Source organism: Entelurus aequoreus, linkage group LG03, assembly GCF_033978785.1.
Source record: "Entelurus aequoreus isolate RoL-2023_Sb linkage group LG03, RoL_Eaeq_v1.1, whole genome shotgun sequence".
Lineage (NCBI taxonomy): Eukaryota > Metazoa > Chordata > Actinopteri > Syngnathiformes > Syngnathidae > Entelurus > Entelurus aequoreus.
The window spans coordinates 79708900-79736539 of NC_084733.1; the positions used below are offsets into that span (position 1 = coordinate 79708900).

Sequence of the window (27640 nt, forward strand, 5' to 3'; positions counted from 1 at the left end):
GCAGTTATTAGCATGTACTGTTAGCATGCTAGTAGGGCTGCGAATCTTTGGGTGTCCCACGATTCGATTCAATATCGATTCTTGGGGTCATGATTCGATTCAAAATTGATTTTTTTCGATTCAACGCGATTCTCGATTCAAAAACGATATTTTCCCGATTCAAAAGGATTCTCTATTCCTTCAATACGTAGGATTTCAGCAGGATCTACCCCAGTCTGCTGACATGCAAGCAGAGTAGTAGATTTTTGTAAAAAGCTTTTATAATTGTAAAGGACAATGTTTTATCAACTGATTGCAATAATGTACATTTGTTTTAACTATTATATGAACCAAAAATATGACTTATTTTATCTTTGTGAAAATATTGGACACAATGTGTTGTCAAGCTTATGAGATGCGATGCAAGTGTAAGCCACTATTGTAAAAAAAACAAAACATTTTTATAAATGTCTAATGATAATGTCAATGAGGGATTTTTAATCACTGCTATGTTGAAATTGTAACTAATATTGATACTGTTGTTGATAATATTCATTTTTGTTTCACTACTTTTGGTTTGTTTTGTGTCATGTTTGTGTCTCCTCTCAATTGCTCTGTTTATTGCAGTTCTGAGTGTTGCTGGGTCAGGTTTGGTTTTGGAATTGGATTGCGTTGTTATGGTTTTGCTGTGTATTGTTTTGTTGGATTGATTAATTTAAAAAAATAAAAAAATAAAATAAAATAAAATGAAATAAAAAATCGATTTTAAAAAAATGAGAATCGATTCTGAATCGCACAACGTGAGAATCGCGATTCAAATTTGAATCGATTTTCTCCCACACCCCTACATGCTAGCTTTTTTAGCTAATTTTTCTCATGATTTTTGTTATTTGACGCTATCTGGCCAGCGTTCTAACTGTTAGCATTTCAGTGCAGCTTTGGCTCTTCAGCATTCACATGAAATGTCTACCGAAATTGCATTCTCTAAAAAAAAATCTACCGTATTTTTCAGACTATTAATCGCAGTTTTTTTTTATAGTTTGGCCGGGGGTGCGACTTATACTCGGGAGCGACTTATGTGTGAAATTATTAACACATTACCGTAAAATATCAACTAATATTATTTAGCTCATTCACGTAAGAGACTAGACGTATAAGATTTCATGGGATTTAGCGATTAGGAGTGACAGATTGTTTGGTAAACGTATAGCATGTTCTATATGTTAGTTATTTCAATGACTCTTACCATACTATGTTACGTTAACATACCAGGCACGTTCTCAGTTGGTTATTTATGCCTCATATAACGTACACTTATTCAGCCTGTTGTTCACTATTCTTTATTTATTTTAAATTGCCTTTCAAATGTCTATTCTTGGTGTTGGCTTTTATCAAATAAATTTCCCCAAAAAATGCGACTTATACTCCAGTGCGACTTATATATGGTATAAAACCTTAATGGAAGTGTTTGGATCTTTTTTAAGGGCATGCAATTATTAGCATGTACTGTTAGCATGGTAGCTTTTTTAGCTAATTTTGCTCATGATTTTTGTTATTTGACGCTATCTGGCCAGCGTTCTAACTGTTAGCATTTCAGTGCAGCTTTGGCTCTTCAGCATTCACATGAAATGTCTACCGAAATTGCATTCTCTAAAAAAAAATCTACCGTATTTTTCAGACTATTAATCACAGTTTTTTTTATAGTTTGGCCGGGGGTGCGACTTATACTCGGGAGCGACTTATGTGTGAAATTATTAACACATTACCGTAAAATATCAAATAATATTATTTAGCTCATTCACGTAAGAGACTAGACGTATAAGATTTCATGGGATTTAGCGATTAGGAGTGACAGATTGTTTGGTAAACGTATAGCATGTTCTATATGTTATAGTTATTTGAATGACTCTTACCATAATATGTTACGTTAACATACCAGGCACGTTCTCAGTTGGTTATTTATGCCTCATATAACGTACACTTATTCAGCCTGTTGTTCACTATTCTTTATTTATTTTAAATTGCCTTTCAAATGTCTATTCTTGGTGTTGGCTTTTATCAAATAAATTTCCCCCAAAAATGCGACTTATACTCCAGTGCGACTTATATATGGTATAAAACCTTAATGGAAGTGTTTGGATCTTTTTTAAGGGCATGCAATTATTAGCATGTACTGTTAGCATGCTAGCTTTTTTAGCTAATTTTGCTCATGATTTTTGTTATTTGACGCTATCTGGCCAGCGTTCTAACTGTTAGCATTTCAGTGCAGCTTTGGCTCTTCAGCATTCACATGAAATGTCTACCGAAATTGCATTCTCTAAAAAAAAATCTACCATATTTTTCTGACTATAAGTCGCAGTTTTTTTCATAGTTTGGCCGGGGGTGCGACTTATACTCGGGAGCGACTTATGTGTGAAATTATTAACACATTACCGTAAAATATCAACTAATATTATTTAGCTCATTCACGTAAGAGACTAGACGTATAAGATTTCATGGGATTTAGCGATTAGGAGTGACAGATTGTTTGGTAAACGTATAGCATGTTCTATATGTTATAGTTATTTGAATGACTCATACCATAATATGTTACGTTAACATACCAGGCACGTTCTCAGTTGGTTATTTGTGCCTCATATAACGTACACTTATTCAGCCTGTTGTTCACTATTCTTTATTTATTTTAAATTGCCTTTCAAATGTCTATTCTTGGTGTTGGCTTTTATCAAATAAATTTCCCCCAAAAATGCGACCATATGGACTTATATATGGTATAAAACCTTAATGGAAGTGTTTGGATCTTTTTTAAGGGCATGCAATTATTAGCATGTACTGTTAGCATGCTAGCTTTTTTAGCTAATTTTGCTCATGATTTTTGTTATTTGACGCTATCTGGCCAGCGTTCTAACTGTTAGCATTTCAGTGCAGCTTTGGCTCTTCAGCATTCACATGAAATGTCTACCGAAATTGCATTCTCTAAAAAAAAAAATCTACCGTATTTTTCGGACTATAAGTCGCAGTTTTTTTCATAGTTTGGCCGGGGGTGCGACTTATACTCGGGAGCGACTTATGTGTGAAATGATTAACACATTACCGTAAAATATCAACTAATATTATTTAGCTCATTCACGTAAGAGACTAGACGTATAAGATTTCATGGGATTTAGCGATTAGGAGTGACAGATTGTTTGGTAAACGTATAGCATGTTCTATATGTTATAGTTATTTCAATGACTCTTACCATAATATGTTACGTTAACATACCAGGCACGTTCTCAGTTGGTTATTTATGCCTCATATAACGTACACTTATTCAGCCTGTTGTTCACTATTCTTTATTTATTTTAAATTGCCTTTCAAATGTCTATTCTTGGTGTTGGCTTTTATCAAATAAATTTCCCCCCAAAATGCGACTTGTACTCCAGTGCGACTTATATATGGTTTTTCCCTTCTTTATTGTGCATTTTCGGCCGGTGCGACTTATACTCCGAAAAATACGGTACATATTTGACTAGTTTTGAAGGTGAAAACTACCCGAATGGCTTCGCATCCTTTGAAATGTCATTTTGGGGGTTTCAGAAGAACAAGTTTGGGTCCCTCCGTTCTCGGCTTGTTCTTGGTGTTCTTGCTGTGAGGCGGCATCGCTAACCACGCCTACGCGTGCAGTGTTTCCAGGTGGCTTTGAGGATGCTGGACGCCTGTTCAGGGGCGGCCATTGAGCTTCAGAGAGAAGACTTTGACAGGCAAATCTTCCAACACCTCCGAGAGTCCGATATCTCCGACCACAGCAGGACCACGGTATGGAGGAAGGGACCTCCTACACCTCTACGCCTGAATCCGAGCGGGGGTTTCGTACGCTGAAATCCACCCTCTGTGCCCTCAGCTGCGTAGGTCCGTGTGCTTGGCTCTGTCCAGGATGTGCTCCACCCCCGAGCTGCACTACCGCATGCTGGAGAAGGCGTGCGAGGACGGCGACACGGTGATGGCCGAGTGTCTTATCGAGCTCGGCGCCGACGTCAATAAGAAGACCAAAGCTGAGTCTCTCATCTATCAGGTTTGTAGCGCAGGGAAGAAAGTGTTTCAAGGCATTGGCAACGTCGCTGTGTTTCTTAGGTGTGTGAGAAAGGAGGACCTCTGGAGCTGGTGGAGCTGCTGCTCAGTCAGGGCGCCCACGAGCAGCACCTCCGCCGGGCTCTGGCGGTGAGCGTGAAGCGAGGTGACGGACCGACAGTCATCCGGCTGCTGGGCCGTCTGGGCCTGGACCTCAACAACAACGCCCTGTGCCTCGGAGGCTTCCGCCTGGGCCGCCTGGACGCCTCCTGGCTCTGCCCCCTGCTGGCCGAGCGGGGCAGAGCGCACAGTCTGCGCCACAGCAACAGTGAGGAACATCTTGCGTTCGACAAACCACAGGACAAAACTAGTTCCTCCGTTGTTTTCCCCCAAGGTCGAGGAGCCAGCTTGGCCCGGTACATCCACTCGTTACAGCGCTCCAAGACCTCGGGCGGTCCTCTCCGGTTTCTGGGTGAACCCTGCCTGACGTCTGGCTACATTTCGGACGAGAGCGACGACTCCAGCTTCAGCTTCGTCTCACTGGATGAAGGCCTCTTCCTCGACGAAATGGAGAGTGATGGTAGGCGTCGTCTAAGGCAGGGGTGTCCAAAGTGCGGCCCGCAGCTAATTGTTTACCGGCCCGCCACACATTCTGCAAAAATTGCAAAATTGATAATATTGCAAAAATTAAAAAAAAACATTTAAAAAAAGTGGAATGAGGTGAAATCTAACAAGAAAAAGTTGCAATGTTGACACAAAGCTGCCATGCAGGCTGTTTTTTTTTAAATTTTGTCTTTAATTTTCTTTTTTTTGCCATTGCTAAAAAAAAAAAAAAGACTAAAAATCTGTGTTATAATGAATTATTACTTAAAAAATATCACTTTAAAATGTTTTATGTGGAAAAATATTGCATATATTGTGTGGTTGCCATATAAAAACATCAAAGTTTTCTTTGACAAAAGAACATAAAACAAACAAAATAATAGTTCAAACGTAAAATCGACAGATATATCTGAAATTGATCTCGTAATTTAAGTGTTAAAAGTAAAAAAAAACTAATACAAATGTATCACTTTATGAGTGGGGGACCTTTTGGATCCCAAAATTTAGTAGGATTTTATTTAACTTTTCACTGTGATTACTCACAAATATTAAAGAATTACAATCAATGGTGTCCTGCATTATTGATCTTTTAAGGCTCTAATTACTAAATATTGCATATTTCAGTTTTACTATAAAAAACAAAGTTGTCTTTGACCGAAAATCTTTTTTTTTTTTTACTTTATATCAACCTCAAGTTGATATAGAGATTTACTGTAAGCGTTCAATAAAAAATAACAATAATAATTTGACTTATTTTTAACAGTTTAATGACTGAGACCCTTTATAGTCCCAGAGAGCCTTAAAGGTTAAAAAAAAAAAAAAAAAATCCATATATTTTGTTAAGGTTTGAAAATGAAAAATATCAAAATGGCCCCCGCATGCTTAAATTTTTCCGCGTACGGCCCTCAGTGGAAAAAGTTTGGACACCCCTGGTCTAAGGGAACAGACGCTGCAAAGTAAGGTGACTAGCTTCTTCCAAGTCTTCTTTTCTTTTCTAGGAAGCGACTCACTGACGGGGACGCCCCGAAATAACTCGACAGAGGAGCTGAGGGGAGGCTCCTCCAAAAGGAAGCAGGGACGTCGCAGACATGCCAGTGCAGAGGTACCTCCTTTTGCTCTCCCTTTTCTGTTTTTTCACAAGACGAGAAAAAAACCTGAAGCAACATAAGCACATATGACAGGGGTGTCCAAAGTTTTTCCACTGAGGGCCGTACACGGAAAAATTTAAGCATGCGGGGGCCATTTTGATATTTTTCATTTTCAAACCTTAACAAAATATATGGATTTTTTTTTTTTTTTTTAACCTTTAGGGCTCCCGGGGACTATAAAGGGTCTCAGTCATTAAACTGTTAAAAATAAGTTAAATTATTATAATTATTTTTTATTTAACGCTTACAGTAAATCTCTATATCAACTTGAGGTTGATATAAAGTAAAAAAAAAAAAGGTTTTCTGTCAAAGACAACTTTGTTTTTTATAGTAAAACTGAAATATGCAATATTTAGTAATTAGAGCCTTAAAAGATGAATAATGCAGGACACCATTGATTTTAATTCTTTAATATTTTTGAGTAATCACAGTGAAAAGTTAAATAAAATCCTACTAAATATATTTGGGATCCAAAAGGTCCCCCACTCATAAAGTGATACATTTTTATTAGTTTTTTTTTAACTTTTAACACTTAAATTACGAGATCAACTTCAGATATATCTGTCGATTTTACGTTTGTACTATTATTTTGTTTGTTTTATGCTCTTTTGTCAAATAAAACTTTGATGTTTTTATATGGCAACCACACAATATATGCAATATTTTTTCCACATAAAAAAATTAAAGTGATATTTTTTAAGTAATAATTCATTATAACATAGATTTTTAGTCTTTTTTTTTTTTTTTTTTAGCAATGGCAAAAAAAGAAAAATAAAGACAAAAGGAAAAAAAACTTTTTCTTGTTAGATTTCACCTCATTACACTTTTTTTAAATGTTTTTTTATATTTTTGCAATATTATCAATTTTGCAATTTTTGCAGAATGTGTGGCGGGCCGGTAAACAATTAGCTGCGGGCCGCACTTTGGACACCCCTGACATATGAGCACATATTACAAACCACAAAGCCGCCCTGAAGCTGCAGCCACCAGGGGCTCTGCTCCGTTGCCCATTGTACTGTGGGGATGAAGTGGCGAAGGGTTGGGGTGGATATGTGGTATTAGTGTGTCCATAACCTGGAAGTCGCTCCGTTTGGCGCCACGGAACAGAGTCAAACCACCCCAGGTGTCCTTGAAGGAGGGATTTTAAAAATGTATATTGCTGCAATGGTCTCACTGGGGTCTTTACAGCATGACCTTGCTGAGGCATTTCTCACCCCAAGAATGGGAATCGGATTAGTCACATCCCTATCGAAGGTGCGTTTACGTTCTTCGTGTTTGACTGCGGTCGTTTCTCTTCAGAGTGGTGCGACGGAGCGTGAGCACGCTGAGGCAGCACACCGCAGATGTAGAAGAAGCCAAAAAAGTAAAAAAATATGGTAGTTATTTTTGTAAGATGACGAGTCATAAGAGCTAAACTTTGTGGCTCCCTTCAGCTTTGTGGTCTCCGGAGTGCTCGTCGGCGCCGCCCAAAGAGAAGGAGAGGATCCGCCTCCTGGACCTGTCGGGAAACGAGCTGGACTCCCTGTCCTGCCTGATGGACCATGGCTCGGTTCAGCAGCAGCTGGCGCACCTCCAAAGGCTGGACCTGAGCCACAACATCCTGCTGGAGTTCCCCGCCGCTCTTTGTCAGGTGTCACACCCCGGTCCAGCACCTACCGTCACCCACAAATTGGCGTTAAATCCCACGTGTTTGCCCGCCGCAGAGCTTGATCAGCCTGACCCGACTGGACCTGCAGGGGAACCAGCTGCAGTCGGTGCCAGCGGAGCTTCTGGCCCTGCCCGCGCTCGCCGCTCTCAACGTCTCGCGAAACTGCATCGGCCCGCATCTGGCTTTGGGGCCCGCCGTCACGTGTCCCTCGCTGCAGCGCCTCAACCTGTCCTTCAACAAGTTGACCAGCTTCCCCTGCGAGCTGGGCGGGGCTACGGAGAACCTGGAGGATCTGCTCATGGAAGGGTAGGTCCTCCGGTCTTTAATAATCTTTAATAGACCCAATATGGGCAAACTTGTAGACACTTTACCAAATGTAGTCCTGTCTTTGGGTCGACTTCAAACTTTTTCCACCAAGGGAATCGAAAAGTCAAAGTATGGGGCGGCCATTTTGAAATGTTTTTATTTTGTAAAAATGCTGAAAAAAGATATTATTTATATATTTAAAGACTTTTTGTTTTAGCTGTGTGTAATAATAACATGCAGAGGGCGGGAACACATTACACCAGTTTTAAAGTCAGGGTCGATTTTACAGTTATATTATCAGAGGTGACAAAGTATATTGTAATTATTAGTATAAAAACATTATCTTTTTTTTTCCCTCTTTTTTTCTTACATTTTTAAAAGTTTTTTATGTTGCGGGCCCCTTCTGTAAGAATAGACGAATACAATTATAATTGAAAATATTACTGTTCAGTTATACATTTAACAGTGTTTATTAATGATGTTGTTACTTTTCAAAAATCATTCATTCATTCGTTCAGGTTTCTTAACCATCGTTGGGCCGCCAAAAGATATCTGTTCAGCTGTGGTCCGTAGGGGCCACTGTGGCACTCGGTTGTAATACACTTTTCCACCACTTGTGGCAGTAATGACAATATCAAACAAACAGAAGAAGTCTAGCACTAAAGAATGTCTTAAGCGCAAAAATTATAACTAAACTGTTTTCATTTCTACTTAAACAGTTTATTTAAAAAAAACCTTATATTTTATTATTATTATTATTATTTAATTTAGATAAATGTATGTATTTTAGCATTTAATTGTTGTTGATAAATGGCTTCCGCTTTGCATAGTAGAGTTTTAACTTGCACTTACAGATGTAGCGACCAACTGTAGTTACTGACAGTGGTTTTCTGAAGTGTTCCTGAGCCCATGTGGTGATATCCTTTACACACTGATTTTTGCTTTTTGATGAGGGATCCAAGGTCACGGGCATTCAATGTTGGTTTTCAGCCTTGCTGCTTACATGCAGTGATTTCTCCAGATACTCTGAACCTTTTGATGATATTACGGACCGTAGATGGTGAAATCTCTAAATTCCTTGCAATAGCTGGTTGAGAAATGTTGTTCTTAAACTGTTGGACAATTTTCTCACGCATTTGTTGACAAAGTGGTGACCCTCGCCCCATCCTTGTTTGTGAATGACTGAGCATTTCATGGCATCTACTTTTATACCCAATCATGGCACCCACCTGTTCCCAATTAGCTTGTTCAGCTGTAGGATGTTCCAAATAAGTGTTTGATGAGCAGTCCTCAACTTTCTCAGTCTTTTTTGACACTTGTGCCAGCCTTTTTGAAACATGTTGCAGGCATCAAATTCCAAATGAGCTAATATTTGCAAAAAATAACAAAGTTACTTGTTGGAATGTTAAATATGTTGTCTTTGCAGTCTATTCAATTGAATATAAGTTTAAAAGGATTAACAAATCATTGTATTCTGTTTTTATTTACCATTTACACAACGTGCCAACTTCACTGGTTTTGGGGTTTGTATTTATCATGGAGATTGCCATCTAACTGCAGCGTGTCTCTGCTCTCCCGCCGCTCCTCAGGAACAACATCGTCGAGCTCTGCACGCCTCCGCGTCTCCTCCACATCAAACTGCTCGACGTGAGCAAGAACGCCGTGGCCATCGTTTCTCCGGACTTCCTGACCGGCTGCCCCAAGCTGGAAGTCCTCAATGCCTCCTCCAACAAAATCTGTGAGCGTTTCTTACATTTTTTTGTAATGACGCGGTGGACTCACAGGCCACTTTATTAGGAACACATACATTCTTTCGTGAAGGGGTGTCCAAAGTGCGGCCCGTATTTCCTTTTTTTTAGGGCCCGGGGGCACAATTGTCAGCATTCCAATATTATCGTGCTAGCTTTTTAGCTAATTTCGGAGGTATTTACCTCAGCGTTAAATATTTTGTTACTTGACGAATGATACCTGTTAGTTTGCTAGCTTTTTTTAAGTTAATTTTGTAGGTATCCACCTTAGCATTAAATATGTTGTTACTTGACGAATGGTTCCTGTTAGTATGCTTGCTATGTTTTTTGCTAATTTTGTAGGTATATACATTTGCGTTAAATATTTTTTTACTTGACGAAGGATACCTGTTAGTATGCTAGCTATATTTTTTTAGCTAAATTTGTAGGTATACTCCTTTGCGTTAAACAGTTTGTTCCTTCACAAATGATACCTGTTAGTATGCTAGCTATATATTTTTTAGCTAATTTTGTAGGTATTTACCTCAGCGTCAAATAGTTTGTTACTTTTTTAGCTAATTTTGTAGGTATTTACCTCAGCGTCAAATAGTTTGTTACTTCACAAATGATACCTGTTAGCAGAGGTGGGACCAAGTCATTGCTTTGCAAGTCACAAGTAAGTCTCAAGTCTTTGCCCTCAAGTCTCGAGTCAAGTCCCGAGTCAAGACAGGCAAGTCCAGAGTCAAGTCCAAAGTCAAGACTAGAAAGTCTCAAGTCAAGTCCCAAGTCCTGCATTTTGAGTTTCGAGTCTTTTCAAGTCCTTTTAACCACAGACTAATATTTTTACACAGATTGTGTATGCTTTTAAAACGCTGTATTTATTTATTAAAACAAGTGCATTTGAAATTGCAGGGAAAAAAATAGTGCTGACATTGCAATTCATAATAGCACTATTAACCAGTCATTTTAATAGTTTAAACAATTTTAAACATTTAACTCATTCCTTTACAGAATAAACACATTTGCAAAAACAAACATTAACATACTATTGGTTGTATTTTATGAAAATAATATAACCACAGAGTTGAGAAGGAGCAAAGATCTTCAATATTTGTATGTGAAAATCACAAAGAAAGGAGGATGACGCCCCTACAGGGGTTTGGTTTACAAACTTTCAGCCCCACCTAAAACAAAATTCACCAGCCGCCACTGATTATGATGCATTCTCATTTTAGGCAATATATAAGACAATACTTTCTTAACAGTATAATTGTAACCAGGAATAAGTCTTCAAGTAACAATATTCAAATACTAACATTGTTGGCTAAAACAGCATTTGGTTTTATTCTGAATCCAGTGAAACAGATTGGTGGTTTTAGCTGATATAAAGACTTTCAGGTGTTTATATATGTTTATGTTTAAGTATTTGGCAGACGCTTTTATTCAAAGCGACATACATAAAAAATACATATAAAACAATCACTGTAAACATTATCATTTAAGGGAAGAATTTAATAGAAAATATCAATACAAAGTGTCAAGACAGAATAAACTCTCTGCTGCTGCAGTCTATAGGTCCCTAAGATATATAGATATCTAATGTATTCATACATTGTTTATGTAGGATATATGCATGTATATATAACCTAATCATATTGTTTATTCAACTTAAAAATAGCTGACCGTTTTTTTTCCCCCTTCTGTGGGATTATATTCCCAGTTTTGATCTCGGACGTCTGGCCATTTATAGCGTATAAGAATATTATATTACTGTTAAGCAAACTATGAATAATAAAAACGCCAAAACATGTGTCCGTTATCATAGCTACATGTTTGACAAAAAAAGCGCGTGAAAATCAGTGGTATTCAGTGAGGTAAGATGAATTAAATTCGCTGACAGTTCATTGCTCCTGCCAAATGAATTGCACTGAGTGGAGCGGATCACCACTCCAAGATGGCGGCGCCGCGTCTCGTCTGCGCCAGTAGGCAGTAGCGCTCAATGCTGCGTACCCTTATAAGATGTCTATGGTTATAACGTTAGCAGTGAGTTTTACAGCCTCACTGATTTAACTACACAGCAAATAAAAGTCATGTTACTTAGCCAATAAACTTACATTCAAAACTTACCCTTCTTTGTGGAACTTTCAAATTTCGAACGAAGTTGGAAGTTGTTGCGTCTCCGTTCTGTAATATTCGAACTGCGTGATTTGCATCCGGCAATTCGTTTTTTGTTGACCAAGTCGTAGTTTTATACCCGAACGAAACCAACTTGGCATAATGTTTCTCACTGCCGCGTTGTTTGACAACTCTTGTTCGGTGGTTGTCCTGCATTGGATTGGATGAGAGCTGTGAGGTGGAAAACAACGTAGATCTAATTTGATTGGCTGTTGTACTGACAGCACACACGCTGACAGGCAGCACACACGCTTATAGACACAGACGTAGAAAATGAAAAGATACGGAGCGCTCCCCAAATAACTTTTTAATCTTTGGGTTTTGGGGAAAGTAGCAAGTCATGTCAAGTCAAAAGGCTCAAGTCCAAGTGAAGTCACAAGTCATTGATGTTAAAGTCTAAGTCGAGTTGCAAGTCTCTTTACATTTGTCAAGTCGAGTCTAAAGTCATCAAATTCATGACTCGAGTCTCTGACTCGAGTCCAAGTCATGTGGACTCGAGTCCACACTCTGCTGTTAAGTATGCTAGCTATGTTTTTTAGCTAATTTTGTAGGTATACACCTTAGTGTTAAATATTTTTTTACTTGACGAATGATACCTGTTAATATGCTAGCTATGTTTATTAGCAAATTTTCTAGGTATACACCTTTGCGTTCAATATTTTGTTACTTGACGAATGATACCTGTTAGTATGCTAGCTATTTTTTTTTAGCTAATTTTGTAGGTATACACCTTAGCGTCAAATATTTTGTTACTTGACGAATGATACCTGTTAGTATGGTAGCTTTTTTTTTAGCTAATTTTGTAGGCTTAATACTCAGCGTCAAATATTTTGTTACTTGACAAATGATACCTGTTGGTATGCTAGCTTTTTTTTTTTTAGCTAATATTGTAGGTATATGATTTAGCGACATATATTGTTACTTCACGAATGATATCTGTTTGTATGCTAGCTATATTTTTTAGCTAATTTTGTAGGTATACACCTTTGCGTTAAATATTTTGTTACTTAACGATGGTACCTTTAGTATGGTCGCTATTTTGTAGCTAATTTTGAGGTATACACCTCAGTCAAAATATTTTGTTACTTGACGAATGATATCTATTAGTATGCTAATGTTAGTATGCTAGCTTTTTTTTTAGCTAATTTTGTAGGTATACACCTTAGCGTCAAATATTTTGTTACTTGACGAAATGATACCTGTTAGTATGGTAGCTTTTTTTTTAGCTAATTTTGTAGGCTTAATACTGAGCGTCAAATATTTTGTTACTTGACCAAATGATACCTGTTGGTATGCTAGCTTTTTTTTTTTTAGCTAATATTGTAGGTATATGATTTAGCGACATTATTGTTACTTCACGAATGATATCTGTTTGTATGCTAGCTATATTTTTTTAGCTAATTTTGTAGGTATACACCTTTGCGTTAAATATTTTGTTACTTAACGAATGGTACCTGTTAGTATGGTCGCTATTTTTGTAGCTAATTTGGAGGTATACACCTCAGTCATATATTTGGTTACTTGACGAATGATATCTATTAGTATGCTAATGTTAGTATGCTAGCTTTTTTTTTAGCTAATTTTATCGGTATACACATTAGCATCAAATCTTTTTGTTACTTGTTGAATGATACCTGTTAGTGTGCTAACGTTAGTATGCTAGTTTTTTGGGGGTAATTTTGCAGGTATACACCTCAGCGTCAAATATTTTTGTTACTTGACGAGAAAAACCTGTTAGTTGCTAACTTTATTTGAGCTAATTTTGTTGGCATACACCTCAGTCAAATATTTTGTTACTTGGCGAATGATACCTGTCACTATGCTAACGTTAGTATGCTAGCTTTTTTAGCTGATTTTGTAGGCATACACGTCAGTCATATATTGGTACTTGATACATGCTAACGTTCTCATGCTCGCATTTTAAATGAACTTTTCAGGTACACACACCTCAGAGTAATATGTTTTGGTACTTGTTATAGTTAGCTAAATAACATGCTAACATAAGCATGCTAGCATTTTTTTTTATAGCTAATTTAAAACAGGGTGCCTCCTTAGTCGTTATGACCGTTCGCGTTCCAATAAAGTACTGTTGCGTATTGAGTACAATACTTACAGTATTAACACTTTTTAGGGCGCAACAAAAGACTACACAGCATAGATTGATGTGATTTTATTTAAAAAATGTGTTATATTTAAACAAAAAAGTACCGAAAATTGTTACTCAGTCGTGAATCTTCTTCCCTGAAGGTTCTTTGTCACGGCTGCCATCGAAGATCACCACCCTGAAACTGGCCAACAAACCGTTTCCCTCGTGTTCCGGAGTCCATACTGGAGCTTCCAAAGTGAGTGTTCCTTGGTCCCAGGTCTACTTCTGAACACGTACTCGTTCGTAAGAGCCCCCCCCCTTTCCGACAGTCTGAGATCCGTGGACATGAGGACCAACGGCATCGCCGTCCTGCCCGGCCCCGGCTTGTGGGCGTCCAGCAACCTGAGAGAGCTGATGTTCAGTCAGAACCACATCGGCGTTCTGGACCTGAACGGACCCGTGCACAGATGGGCTCATCTGGAGAAGCTCCACCTGAGCAACAACGAGCTCGCGGAGGTGAGCTGACTTTTGTGCAGACTTTTGTGTTGAATTATACAGACAAAGTGCACAATCGTTAGCATTTTAACATTAGCATGATATGTTTTTTTGGGGCATATTTTGCAGGTCCACACCTCAGAGTAAAAATGTTGTTACTTGATGAATGCTCCATGTTAGCATGCTAACATTAGTAGGCTAGCTTTTTAGATAATATTTTAGGTATACGCCAGGTTCATATTTTGGTACTGGATGTATGCTAACGTTAGCATGCTAGTAATTTTTTTTGCTAATTTTGCAGTGTCAACTATTTTGTTACTTGTTGAATGCTACCTGTTATCATGATAAAATTAGTGGGCAAGCATTTTAGCTAATTTAATAGGTATACACCAGTGTCATATTTTGGTATGCTAACGTTAGCATGCTTGCATTTTTTTTTTACACATCTTTCAGGTAAACATCGCAGACACCCGCGGCACGCACAATGGTTAGCTTTCTAATATTAGCATTATAGCCTTTTTTTGGCAAATTTACAGGCACACGTCTCAGCTTCAAATATTTTGTTACTTAACAAATGCTACCTTTTAGCATGTTAACAATAGCAGGCTAGCTTTTTTAGAACATTTTATTTATTTATTATTTATTGGCTGTGTCATATTTTGTTACTTGTTGTATGCTAACTTTAGCATGCTAGCATTTTTTTTTTTCCCACATTTTGTAGGTATATATCGCAAACGCCCGCGGCACAATCGTTAGCATTTTAATATTAGCAAGACAGCTTACTTTTTTTGCTAATTTTGCAGGTGTACACCTCAATGTCAAATATTTTGTTACTTGACGAATGCTACCTAATAGCATGCTAATGTTGGTAGGCTAGCTTTTAGCAAATCTTATAGTTACTGTATACCTCAGTGTCACATTTTAATACTTGATGTATGCTAACGTTAGCATGCTATCATTTTTGTTGCACATCGTTCAGGTAAACATCGCAGACACCCGCAGCACAATGGTTAGCATTCTAATATTAGCCCTTTTTTGTGCTAATTTTACAGGTCTACGCCTCAGCTTCAAATATTTTGTTACTTGACGAATGCTACCTTTTAGCATGTTAACAATAGCAGGCTAGCTTTTTTAGAACATTTTATTGGTATACGGCCGTGTCATATTTTGCTTTTTAGCAAATCTTATAGGTACTGTATACATCAGTGTCACATTTTAATACTTGATGTATGCTAACGTTAGCATGCTAGCATTTTTGTTGCACATCGTTCAGGTAAACATCGCAGACACAATGGTTAGCTTTCTAATATTAGCATGATAGCCTTTCTTTGGCAAATTTTACAGGTACACACCTCAGCTTCAAATATTTTGTTACTTTACGAATGTTGCCTGCTAGTATGTTAACGAGGCAGTTAGGCTAGCTTTTTTTAGAAAATGTCATAGGCATACACCAAAGTCATATTTGGGTACTTTAGCATGCTAGCATTTTTAAAAAAAAATTCAGGTATACATCGCAGAGAAATGTATTCCTCTACTTAATGTATGTTATAGGTAGCAGTGTCATATATTTTGGTATTTCACTAATGCTAACTGTAGGCATGATATTGTTAGCATAGTACTGTTAGCATGCTAGCTTTATTAGCTCATTTTGCTCATAGTTTTTGTTGACGCTATCTGGACAGCGTGCTAACTGTTAGCATTTCAGTTTGGCTTTGGCTCCTTAGCATTTACAAGACATTTCTACTGGAAGTGCATTTAGTTCTTTGAAACAATTTTACATATTGTACTGGTTTTGAAAACTACCAAAATGTTTTTCACACACCAACTGTTTTGACGGAGTGTGTTTGCTTGGCTGTGTCAGCTCCCTCCACAGGTGGGTCTGTTAGAGGGTCTCACTTCCTTGGACGTGAGCCGCAACGCCGGCCTGCGCTCCTTCCCGGACGAGATGGGCCGGCTGGGCCGACTGTGGGACCTCCCTCTGGACGGGCTCCGGCTGCAGCTGGACCTCAAACTGATCGGGACCAAGACCAAAGACATCGTCAGGTCAGCAGCTCAGAACCTGGTGCGACGGAGGTCTAGAATACACCCTCCCCCTTCCTGGCAGGTTCCTGCAGCAGCGCCTGAAGAAGGCGGTGCCGTACTACCGCATGAAGCTCATGGTGGTGGGGCACGCCGGCAGCGGGAAGACCAGTCTGGTCCAGCAGCTCATGAAGACCAAGCGCACGCGGGCCGGCTCCGGACGAGCCGGGGCGGGCGTGGACGTCCGCGACTGGACCATCAGGGAGCGCGACAAGAAGAAGATGGTGCTCAGCGTGTGGGATTTCTCAGGTGGGTCCGGTGCAAAGATCTCTCCAGGCCCTAGTCAACGGGTGTTTTTGTGACTCCGCCCCCTCTATGTAGGTGGCGAGGAGCTGAGTGGCTCGCAGGCTCACTTCCTGTCGTCCAGAGCGCTCTACCTGGTGGTGCACGACCTGAGCAAAGGAGCCGAGCAGGTGGACGCGCTTAAACCGTGGCTCTTCAACATCAAGGTGCGTTTCATGACGCTCCCTTTCTTCTTCTCTTTCGTCCATTTAGCATTTAGCATTTTGTTGTGTGATGACAACCCCCACCTTGTCCAAATATCCCCGATTCTGTTCCGATCTTTTTTTTTTGTCTGCTATAGTTTTTGTTATTAATGTTTTATGGTTTTTATGTTATTAACGTGTAATTAACGTGTTAGTACAAACAACCAGCCTCCACCAACTTGTTAAAAGCTCCCCAGACTTGTCCCGATCGTTTGTGCCGCAATTTTTGTTGTCGTCTATTATAGTTTTTATTATATCAATGTTTTATGGTTTTTATGTTATTAACGCGTCAACGCTTGAAAATTTGTCCCATTTTTTTTTTCGATTTTTTATTTTTTTTCCATAAAGAAATACAATCATGTGTGCTTACGGACTGTATCCCTGCAGACTGTATTGATCTATATTGATATATAATGTATATATTGTGTTTTTTATGTTGATTTAATGTAAAAAAAAAAAAAAAAAAAATTTTTTTTTTTTAATTTAATTTTTTTTTTTAATTTCTTGCGCGGCCCGGTACCAATCGGTCCGCGGACCACTGGTTTATACGGTATGTTATTAATGTTTTATGGTTTTTATGTTATTAACGCGTAATTAAAGTGTTATTATTCATAATAACACCGCCTAACTTGTCAAAAGCTCACAAAACATGTCCCAAACTTTTGTGCTACATTTGTGTTGCAATTTATTTTCTCCAATTAATATCGTTTTTTTTTACGGTATGTTAACGTTTTATGATTTTTATGTTGTTAATGTGTAATTAACGTGTTATTATTCATAACTCCCACCCACCTTGTCAAAATCTCCCCAGATTTGTCCGGATCGTTTGTGCTACGTTTGTGTTGCAAATTTGTTTGTCCAACGATTATAGTTTATACCAGTGGTCCCCAACCTTTTTGTAGCTGGTTGAAAATTTGTCCCATTTTTTTTTCGATTTTTTATTTTTTTTTCATAAAGAAATACAATCATGTGTGCTTACGGACTGTATCCCTGCAGACTGTATTGATCTATATTGATATATAATGTATATATTGTGTTTTTTATGTTGATTTAATGTAAAAAAAAAAATAAAAAAAAATATTTTTTTTTTTTTTTTAAATTTCTTGCGCGGCCCGGTACCAATCGGTCCGCGGACCACTGGTTTATACGGTATGTTATTAATGTTTTATGGTTTTTATGTTATTAACGCGTAATTAAAGTGTTATTATTCATAATAACACCGCCTAACTTGTCAAAAGCTCACAAAACATGTCCCAAACTTTTGTGCTACATTTGTGTTGCAATTTATTTTCTCCAATTAATATCGTTTTTTTTTACCGTATGTTAACGTTTTATGATTTTTATGTTGTTAATGTGTAATTAACGTGTTATTATTCATAACCCCCACCCACCTTGTCAAAATCTCCCCAGATTTGTCCGGATCGTTTGTGCTACGTTTGTGTTGCAAATTTGTTTGTCCAACGATTATAGTTTATACCAGTGGTCCCCAACCTTTTTGTAGCTGGGGACCGGTCAACGCTTGAAAATTTGTCCCACGGACCGGAGGGGGGGTGTTTTTTTTTTTTTTTTTCATAAAGAAATACAATCATGTGTGCTTACAGACTGTATCCCTGCAGACTGTATTGATCTATATTGATATATAATGTATATATTGTGTTTTTTATGTTGATTTAATTAAAAAAAAAAAAAAACAATTTTTTTTTTTTTCCCCCCCCATAAAGAAATACAATCATCTGTGCTTACGGACTGTATCCCTGCAGACTGTATTGATCTATATTGATATACAATGTATATATTGTGTTTTTTATGTTGATTTAATTAAAAAACAAAAAAAAACAACAATTTTTTTCCAAAAAAAAATTATTATTATTTTTTTTCCCATAAAGAAATACAATCATGTGTGCTTACGGACTGTATCTCTGCAGACTGTATTGATCTATATTGATATATAATGTATATATTGTGGGTTTTTTTTTGGTTTTTTTAAAATTTCTTGCGCGGCCCGGTACCAATCGGTCTGCGGACCGGTACCGGGGACCACTGGTTTATACGGTATGTTATTAACGTTTTATGGTTTCTATGTTATTAACGTGTAATTAACGTGTTAGTACAAACAACCAGCCTCCACCAACTTGTTAAAAGCTCCCCAGACTTGTCCCGATCGTTTGTGCCGCAATTTTTTTTGTCGTCTATTATAGTTTTTATTATATCAACGTTTTATGGTTTTTATGTTATTAACGCGTAATTAAAGTGTTATTATTCATAATAACACCGCCTAACTTGTCAAAAGCTCACAAAACATGTCCCAAACTTTTGTGCTACATTTGTGTTGCAATTTATTTTCTCCAATTAATATCGTTTTTTTTTACGGTATGTTAACGTTTTATGATTTTTATGTTGTTAATGTGTAATTAACGTGTTATTATTCATAACTCCCGCCCACCTTTTCAAAATCTCCCCAGATTTGTCCGGATCGTTTGTGCTACGTTTGTGTTGCAAATTTGTTTGTCCAACGATGATAGTTTATACCAGTGGTCCCCAACCTTTTTGTAGCTGGGGACCGGTCAACGCTTGAAAATTTGTCCCACGGACCGGAGGGGGGGTGGGTTTTTTTTTTTTTTCATAAAGAAATACAATCATGTGTGCTTACAGACTGTATCCCTGCAGACTGTATTGATCTATATTGATATATAATGTATATATTGTGTTTTTTATGTTGATTTAATTAAAAAAAAAAATATATATATATATATATTTTTTTTTTTCCCCATAAAGAAATACAATCATGTGTGCTTACGGACTTTATACCTGCAGACTGTATTGATTTATATTGATATATAATGTATATATTGTGTTTTTTATGTTGATTTAATTTTTTTTTTTAAATTAAAAAAAAAAAAAATTTAAAATTTTTTTTTTTTTTTTTTCCCCCATAAAGAAATACAATCATGCGTGCTTACGGACTGTATCCCTGCAGACTGTATTGATTTATATTGATATATAATGTATATATTGTGTTTTTTATGTTGATTTAATTAAAAAAAAATAAAAAAAAAAAAAAAAATTCAAATTTGTTTTTTTTTGTTTTTTTTTTCCCCCATAAAGAAATACAATCATGTGTGCTTACGGACTGTATCCCTGCAGACTGTATTGATCTATATTGATATATAATGTATATATTGTGTTTTTTATGTTGATTAAATTTTTTTTAAAAAATTAAAAAAAAAAAAATTAATTTTTTTTTTTTTTTCCCCCATAAAGAAATACAATCATGTGTGCTTACGGACTGTATCCCTGCAGACTGTATTGATTTATATTGATATATAATGTATATATTGTGTTTTTTATGTTGATTTAATTTAAAAAAAAAAAAAAAAAAAGTCAAAAAAAAAATTTTTTATTTATTTTTTTCCCCATAAAGAAATACAATCATGTGTGCTTACGGACTGTATCCCTGCAGACTGTATTGATCTATATTGATATATAATGTATATATATATATTTTTTTAATTTCTTGCGCGGCCCGGTACCAATCGGTCCGCGGACCGGTACCGGGGACCACTGGTTTATACGGTATGTTATTAACGTTTTATGGTTTTTATGTTATTAACGTGTTATTATTTACAGCCCTCCTGCCCCCCCCATTGTCACAATCTCCCCAAACGTGTCCCAATCATTTGTGCTACGTTTTGTTCTAACTAATATAGTTTTTATGTTATTCACGTGTAATTAACGTGTTATTATTTACAACCAGTCCCCCCGCCCCCCACCTCGCCAAAATCTCCCCGAACTTGTCCCAAACGTTTGTGCTACTTTTGTGCTGCAATTAATTTTCTATCATTGTTTTTACGTTAACGTTTCATGCTTTTTATGTTATTAACATGTAATTAACATGTTATTATTCATAACAGCCCCCCCACCTCACATTGTCAAAATCTCACCAAACGTGTCTCAATCGTTTGTGCTGCGTTTGTGTTGCAATTTTTTTGTACGGTATGTTATTAACGTTTTATGTTGTTAACGTGTAATTAACGTGTTATTATTAACCCCCCACCTTGTCAAAATCCCCCCAAACTTGTCCCAATTATTTGTGCTATGTTTTTGTCTAACTAATATAGTTTTTATATTATTAACGTTGTATGGTTTTTATGTTGTTAACATGTAATTAACGTGTTATTATTTACATCCCCCACTCCCCCCAGCCTGTCAAAATCCCCCCAAACTTGTCCCAATTATTTGTGCTACGTTTTGGTCTTACTAATATAGTTTTTATATTATTAGCGTTTCTGGTTTTTATGTTGTTAACGTGTAATTAAGGTGTTATTATTCACAACCAGTCTCCACCACCTTGTCAAGATCTCACAAAACGTGTCTCATTTGTTTGTGCTACGTTTGTGTTGCAATTTATTTTGTCCATTTGCTACAGTTTGTACGGTAAGTTACTAACGTTTTATAGTTTTAGTATTATTAACGTGTAATTAATCCCACCTCGCCAAAATCTCCCCAAACTTGTCCCATCTGTTTGGGCTAATTTTGTGCTGCAATTTTTTCTGTCCAACTATTTAAGTTTGTACGGTATGTTATTAACGTTTTGTGTTTTTTATGTTGTTAACGTGTAATTAATGTGTTATTATTAATGACCTCCCCCCCCCCACCACCACCACTTTGTCAAAATCTCCCCAAACTTGTCCCAATCATTTGTACTACGTTTTGTTCTAACTAATATAATTTTTATATTATTAACGTGTAATTAACATGTTATTATTTACAACCAGTCCCCCCCAACTCGCCAAAATCTCCCCAAACTTGTCCCAATTATTTGTGCTATGTTTTGGTCTAACTAATATAGTTTTTACGTTATTAGCATTGTATGGTTTTTATGTTGTTAACGTGTAATTAACGTGTTATTATTCATAACCACACCTTGTCAAGATCTCACAAAACTTGTCTCAATTGCTACACTTGTGTTGCAATTTATTTTGTCCAACTATTATAGTTTGTACAGTATGTTAACGTTTTATAGTTTTTATATTATTAACGTTTTATAGTTTTTATGTTATTAATGTGTTATAATTGACATTCCCCACCTCGCCAAAATCTCCCCAAACTTGTCCCAATTATTTGTGCTATGTTTTGGTCTAACTAATACAGTTTTGATGTTATTAACGGTTTATGGTTTTTACGTTGTTAACGTGTAATTAACGTCTTATTATTCATAACCCCCCCACCCCACCTTGTCAAAATCTCCCCAAACTTGTCCCAAACGTTTGTGCTACTTTTGTGATTTTTTTTCTTCCAACTATTAGTTTGTATGGTATGTTAACATTTTATGTTTTTTATGTTATTAACGTTTTCTGTTTTATAAGTTATTAACGTGTAATTAACGTGTTATTATTTACAACCAGTCCCCACCCCCCCACCACGTTGTCAAAATATCCCCAAACTTGTCACAATCGTTTGTGTTGCAATTTTTTTTGTCCATCTATTATATTTTGTACAGTATGTTATTAACATTTTATGTTTTTTATATTATTAACGTGTACACACACACACACGCACACACACACACACACGTACACACACACACACGCACACACACACACCTTGTCAAAAACATCCAGACTTGTCCCAAACGTTTGTGCTACGTTTGTGTTGCAATTTTTTTGGTCCAACTATTATAGTTTGTACAGTCTGTTACTTTGTTTAGTAACTTTTTACGGTTTTTATGTTATTAATGTGTAATTAACGTGTTATTATTCATAACGCCCCGCCCACATTGTCAAAATCTCAGAAAACTTGCCCCAAACGTTTGTGCTGCAATTTATTTTGTCCATTTATTATAGTTTGTACGGTATGTTAACGTTTTATTGTTTTTATGTTGTTAACGTGTAATTAACGTGTTATTATTCATAACGCCCCGCCCACATTGTCAAAATCTCAGAAAACTTGCCCCAAACGTTTGTGCTGCAATTTATTTTGTCCATTTATTATAGTTTGTACGGTATGTTAACGTTTTATTGTTTTTATGTTGTTAACGTGTAATTAACGTGTTATTTTTCACAACCCCCCGCCCCCCACCCTCCCTCCACACACACACACCTTGTCAAAAACACCCAGACTTGTCCCAAACGCTTGTGCTACGTTTGTGTTGCAATTTTTTTGTGTCCAACTATTATAGTTTGTACAGTCTGTTATTAACGTTTTACGGTTTTTATGTTATTAACGTGTAATTAACGTGTTATTATTCATAACACCCCGCCCGCCTTGTCAAAATCTCACAAAACTTGGCCCAAACGTTTGTGTTGCAATTTATTTTGTCCATTTCTTATAGTTTGTACGGTATGTTATTAACGTTTTAGGGTTTTTATGTTATTAACGTGTAATTAACGTGTTATTTTTCACAACCCCCCCGCCCCCCACCCTCCCTCCACACACACACACCTTGTCAAAAACACCCAGACTTGTCCCAAACGCTTGTGCTACGTTTGTGTTGCAATTTTTTTTGTCCAACTATTATAGTTTGTACAGTCTGTTATTAACTTTTTACGGTTTTTATGTTATTAACGTGTAATTAACGTGTTATTATTCATAACGCCCCGCCCACATTGTCAAAATCTCACAAAACTTGCCCCAAACGTTTGTGCTGCAATTTATTTTGTCCATTTCTTATAGTTTGTACGGTATGTTATTAACGTTTTAGGGTTTTTATGTTATTAACGTGTAATTAACGTGTTATTTTTCACAACCCCCCCGCCCCCCACCCTCCCTCCACACACACACACCTTGTCAAAAACACCCAGACTTGTCCCAAACGCTTGTGCTACGTTTGTGTTGCAATTTTTTTGTGTCCAACTATTATAGTTTGTACAGTCTGTTATTAACGTTTTACGGTTTTTATGTTATTAACGTGTAATTAACGTGTTATTATTCATAACACCCCGCCCGCCTTGTCAAAATCTCACAAAACTTGGCCCAAACGTTTGTGTTGCAATTTATTTTGTCCATTTCTTATAGTTTGTACGGTATGTTATTAACGTGTAATTAACGTGTTATTTTTCACAACCCCCCGCCCCCCACCCTCCCTCCACACACACACACCTTGTCAAAAACACCCAGACTTGTCCCAAACGCTTGTGCTACGTTTGTGTTGCAATTTTTTTTGTGTCCAACTATTATAGTTTGTACAGTCTGTTATTAACGTTTTACGGTTTTTATGTTATTAACGTGTAATTAACGTGTTATTTTCCACAACCCCCCCGCCCCCCACCCTCCCTCCACACACACACACCTTGTCAAAAACACCCAGACTTGTCCCAAACGCTTGTGCTACGTTTGTGTTGCAATTTTTTTTGTGTCCAACTATTATAGTTTGTACAGTCTGTTATTAACGTTTTACGGTTTTTATGTTATTAACGTGTAATTAACGTGTTATTATTCATAACACCCCGCCCGCCTTGTCAAAATCTCACAAAACCTGGCCCAAACGTTTGTGTTGCAATTTATTTTGTCCATTTCTTATAGTTTGTACGGTATGTTATTAACGTTTTAGGGTTTTTATGTTATTAACGTGTAATTAACGTGTTATTTTTCACAACCCCCCCCGCCCCCCACCCTCCCTCCACACACACACACCTTGTCAAAAACACCCAGACTTGTCCCAAACGCTTGTGCTACGTTTGTGTTGCAATTTTTTTGTGTCCAACTATTATAGTTTGTACAGTCTGTTATTAACGTTTTACGGTTTTTATGTTATTAATGTGTAATTAACGTGTTATTATTCATAACACCCCACCCGCCTTGTCAAAATCTCACAAAACTTGGCCCAAACGTTTGTGTTGCAATTTATTTTGTCCATTTCTTATAGTTTGTACGGTATGTTAACATTTTAGGGTTTTTATGTTATTAACGAGTAATTAACGTGTTATTTTTCACAACCCCCCCTCTCTCCCCCCACACACACCTTGTCAAAAACACCCAGACTTGTCCCAAACGTTTGTGTTGCAATTTTTTTGTCCAACTATTATAGTTTGTACGGTATGTTATTAACGTTTTACGGTTTTTATGTTATTAATGTGTAATTAACGTGTTATTATTCATAACACCCCGCCCGCCTTGTCAAAATCTCACAAAACTTGGCCCAAACGTTTGTGTTGCAATTTATTTTGTCCATTTCTTATAGTTTGTACGGTATGTTAACGTTTTAGGGTTTTTATGTTATTAACGAGTAATTAACGTGTTATTTTTCACAACCCCCCCTCTCTCCCCCCACACACACCTTGTCAAAAACACCCAGACTTGTCCCAAACGTTTGTGTTGCAATTTTTTTGTCCAACTATTATAGTTTGTACGGTATGTTATTAACGTTTTACGGTTTTTATGTTATTAATGTGTAATTAACGTGTTATTATTCATAACACCCCGCCCACCTTGTCAAAATCTCACAAAACTTGCCCCAAACTTTTGTGCTACGTTTGTGTTGCAATTTATTTTGTGCTTTTATTATAGTTTGTACGGTATGTTAACGTTTTAGGGTTTTTATGTTATTAACGTGTAATTAACGTGTTATTATTCATAACCCCCCCACCTTGTCAAAAACTCCCAGACTTGTCTCACACATTTGTGCTGCACAGTTTTTGTCCAACTACAGTAGTTTTTATGTTACTAATGGTGTGCGATGTTTTGGATGGAGGAGGGAGTTGTGACAGCACAGAACCACAAGGGGGCAATATTGCTCTATGTATTTATTATATGTATATAGAAACAATATAATAAATAATGAACAATACTAATAAATTAACTAGAGAATGGTGTGTGACAAAATCCAAGAGTGTGTATGGTGTAAGACTATGTGTAGGAATTAATTGCTGAGTGTTTACCAGAAGTGTTGACTCGAGAGGAGGAACAAGGCATGAAGGCAGTCGGTGGGGCAGGCAGATGGTCAGGGCGAATAGCGAGGCGTAGGAGGTCCGTGTCCGTACGAGAAGGGGTCGAGATCCAAGAGGCAGTCAGGGAAACGGGGGGGGGTACAAGGAATGACGAAACAGAAACGTCAACGCGGGAACGGAGGTCTGCAGTAGGATCGACAGAGAGGACACGAGACAAATCAAAAATGACGGGGAAGAAAAACACAGAGAGAGAGAGCAAGATTGCATAAAGCACGATGATCGCTTACGGGACATCAACAGAACGTTATATTCCGGCGAGGGATGGCAGGTTGTGCAGGCTTTTGAAGGCAGGTCTGATCATCAGCTCCAGGTGTGCAGATTGCCGGAGATTGATTGCAGCTGTTCGCTGCCGCTGGTCTGGGGCGCTCTTTGCACGCTCTTTGCACGCTCTGTGCAGCGCACAGATGAATGCGCACTGACGCACGCCCAGACCGTGACATGCGATTCATAATCAGCCCGAACAACAAAAAAACTATAAAACTGGACCAAAAACCGATTGGGACAAGTTGACACAGGAAGTGTTTCTTGGTCTTCAGGCCGCTGCCCCGCTCTCCCCGGTCATCTTGGTGGGAACTCACTTGGACCTGGTCCAGGATTCGTCCTTCCAGGCTTGTCTCGGCAAGATCCGAGAGGAGCTGATGTCCCAGCAGGGCTTCCCCACCATCCAGGACTACCACACGGTCTCGGCCTGCGAGGACTCGGACGCCATGGGCAGGCTGCGCAAGGCCATCGCCAAGGAGGTCGCCGGCTTTAAGGTACGTCGCCCCCCCTCCGTTTCTCAACCCCCACGTCTCACCGTGTCTCCGCGCCACAGATCCAGGGTCAGCCCGTGATGGGCCAGCTGGTGCCAGACAGCTACGTTGAGCTGGAGCGCAGGCTTCTCCAGGAGAGGACCCGAGTTCCTCCCGACTTCCCCGTCCTCAGGCAGCAGGAGCTGCTGATGCTGATCCAGGAGAGTCAGCTGCCGCTGGAGGAGGCGGAGCTCCCCCACGCCATCCGCTTCCTCAGCGAAGCCGGTCAGTACACGCGAGCGACAGCGCCACCTCGGTTTTCTTACCGTTCGCTTTTTGATGAAAAATTTCATATACCATCGTACGGCCAAAACAATCCACCATGGGGCCAAAGAAAGTTGCGAGTGCGAGCACTTTTGATTAAATTAAATTCAAGTCTACTGCCACTGCGCTGTAAAACTATTATTATTCTCTATAAAATGTGTTTTGGGGTCATCTATTGGGTGACTGGAGAAGATTAATTGGATTTACAATATTCCTTACGGGAAAAATTGTGTTGTTTTTCTGTGGAATTAGTTTTTTTGTCTGACTTTTTAAAATGAATCACTAACAAAAAACAAGGTACCACTGTCGCTGTAATTTCTGGCACAACTAGATAGCTATACGGGTAATTTATTAGCATTCACAATTCCAGCAGTTTGATAAACTGTAGATACAATAAAATATTCTAATTTGGAATTATGTTAAAGTGTAATGTTAGTATGTAGCTCACATAGCTATGCTAGTTTGCTAACCAAAAATGATGTTAAAATGTAATGTTAACATGTAGCTCACGTAGCTATGTTAATTTGCTAACCAAGAATGATGTTAAAATGTAATGTTAGCATGTAGCTCACATATCTATGCTAGTGATGCTAACCTAACGTGATGTTAAAATGCAATGTTAGCATGTAGCTCACATAGCTATGCTGGTTTGCTAACATAAAAGGATGTTAAAATGTTAAGTTAGCATGTAACTCACGTATATATGCTAATTTGCTAACATAAACTGATGTTAAAATGCAATGTTAGCATGTAGCTCACGTAGCTATGTTAATTTGCTAACCAAGAATGATGTTAAAATGTAATGTTAGCATGTAGCTCTCATAGCTATGCTAGTGACGCTAACCTAGAATGATGTCCA

General features: G+C 37.8%; 1 protein-coding gene across 1 annotated transcript in view; it reads left to right on the forward strand.

The window, feature by feature from the left end:
* Positions 1-27640, forward strand: part of lrrk2 (leucine-rich repeat kinase 2) — a 114676-nt gene that overhangs the window by 56320 nt on the left and 30716 nt on the right. Inside the window, 17 exon segments of the mRNA XM_062042857.1 lie at positions 3646-3777; positions 3863-4033; positions 4093-4357; positions 4424-4609; positions 5631-5734; positions 7080-7143; positions 7214-7410; positions 7484-7734; positions 9324-9472; positions 13884-13933; positions 13935-13978; positions 14052-14238; positions 16079-16260; positions 16322-16545; positions 16618-16745; positions 26263-26481; positions 26541-26742. Of these exon segments, the coding sequence (XP_061898841.1) occupies positions 3646-3777; positions 3863-4033; positions 4093-4357; positions 4424-4609; positions 5631-5734; positions 7080-7143; positions 7214-7410; positions 7484-7734; positions 9324-9472; positions 13884-13933; positions 13935-13978; positions 14052-14238; positions 16079-16260; positions 16322-16545; positions 16618-16745; positions 26263-26481; positions 26541-26742 (2755 nt within the window).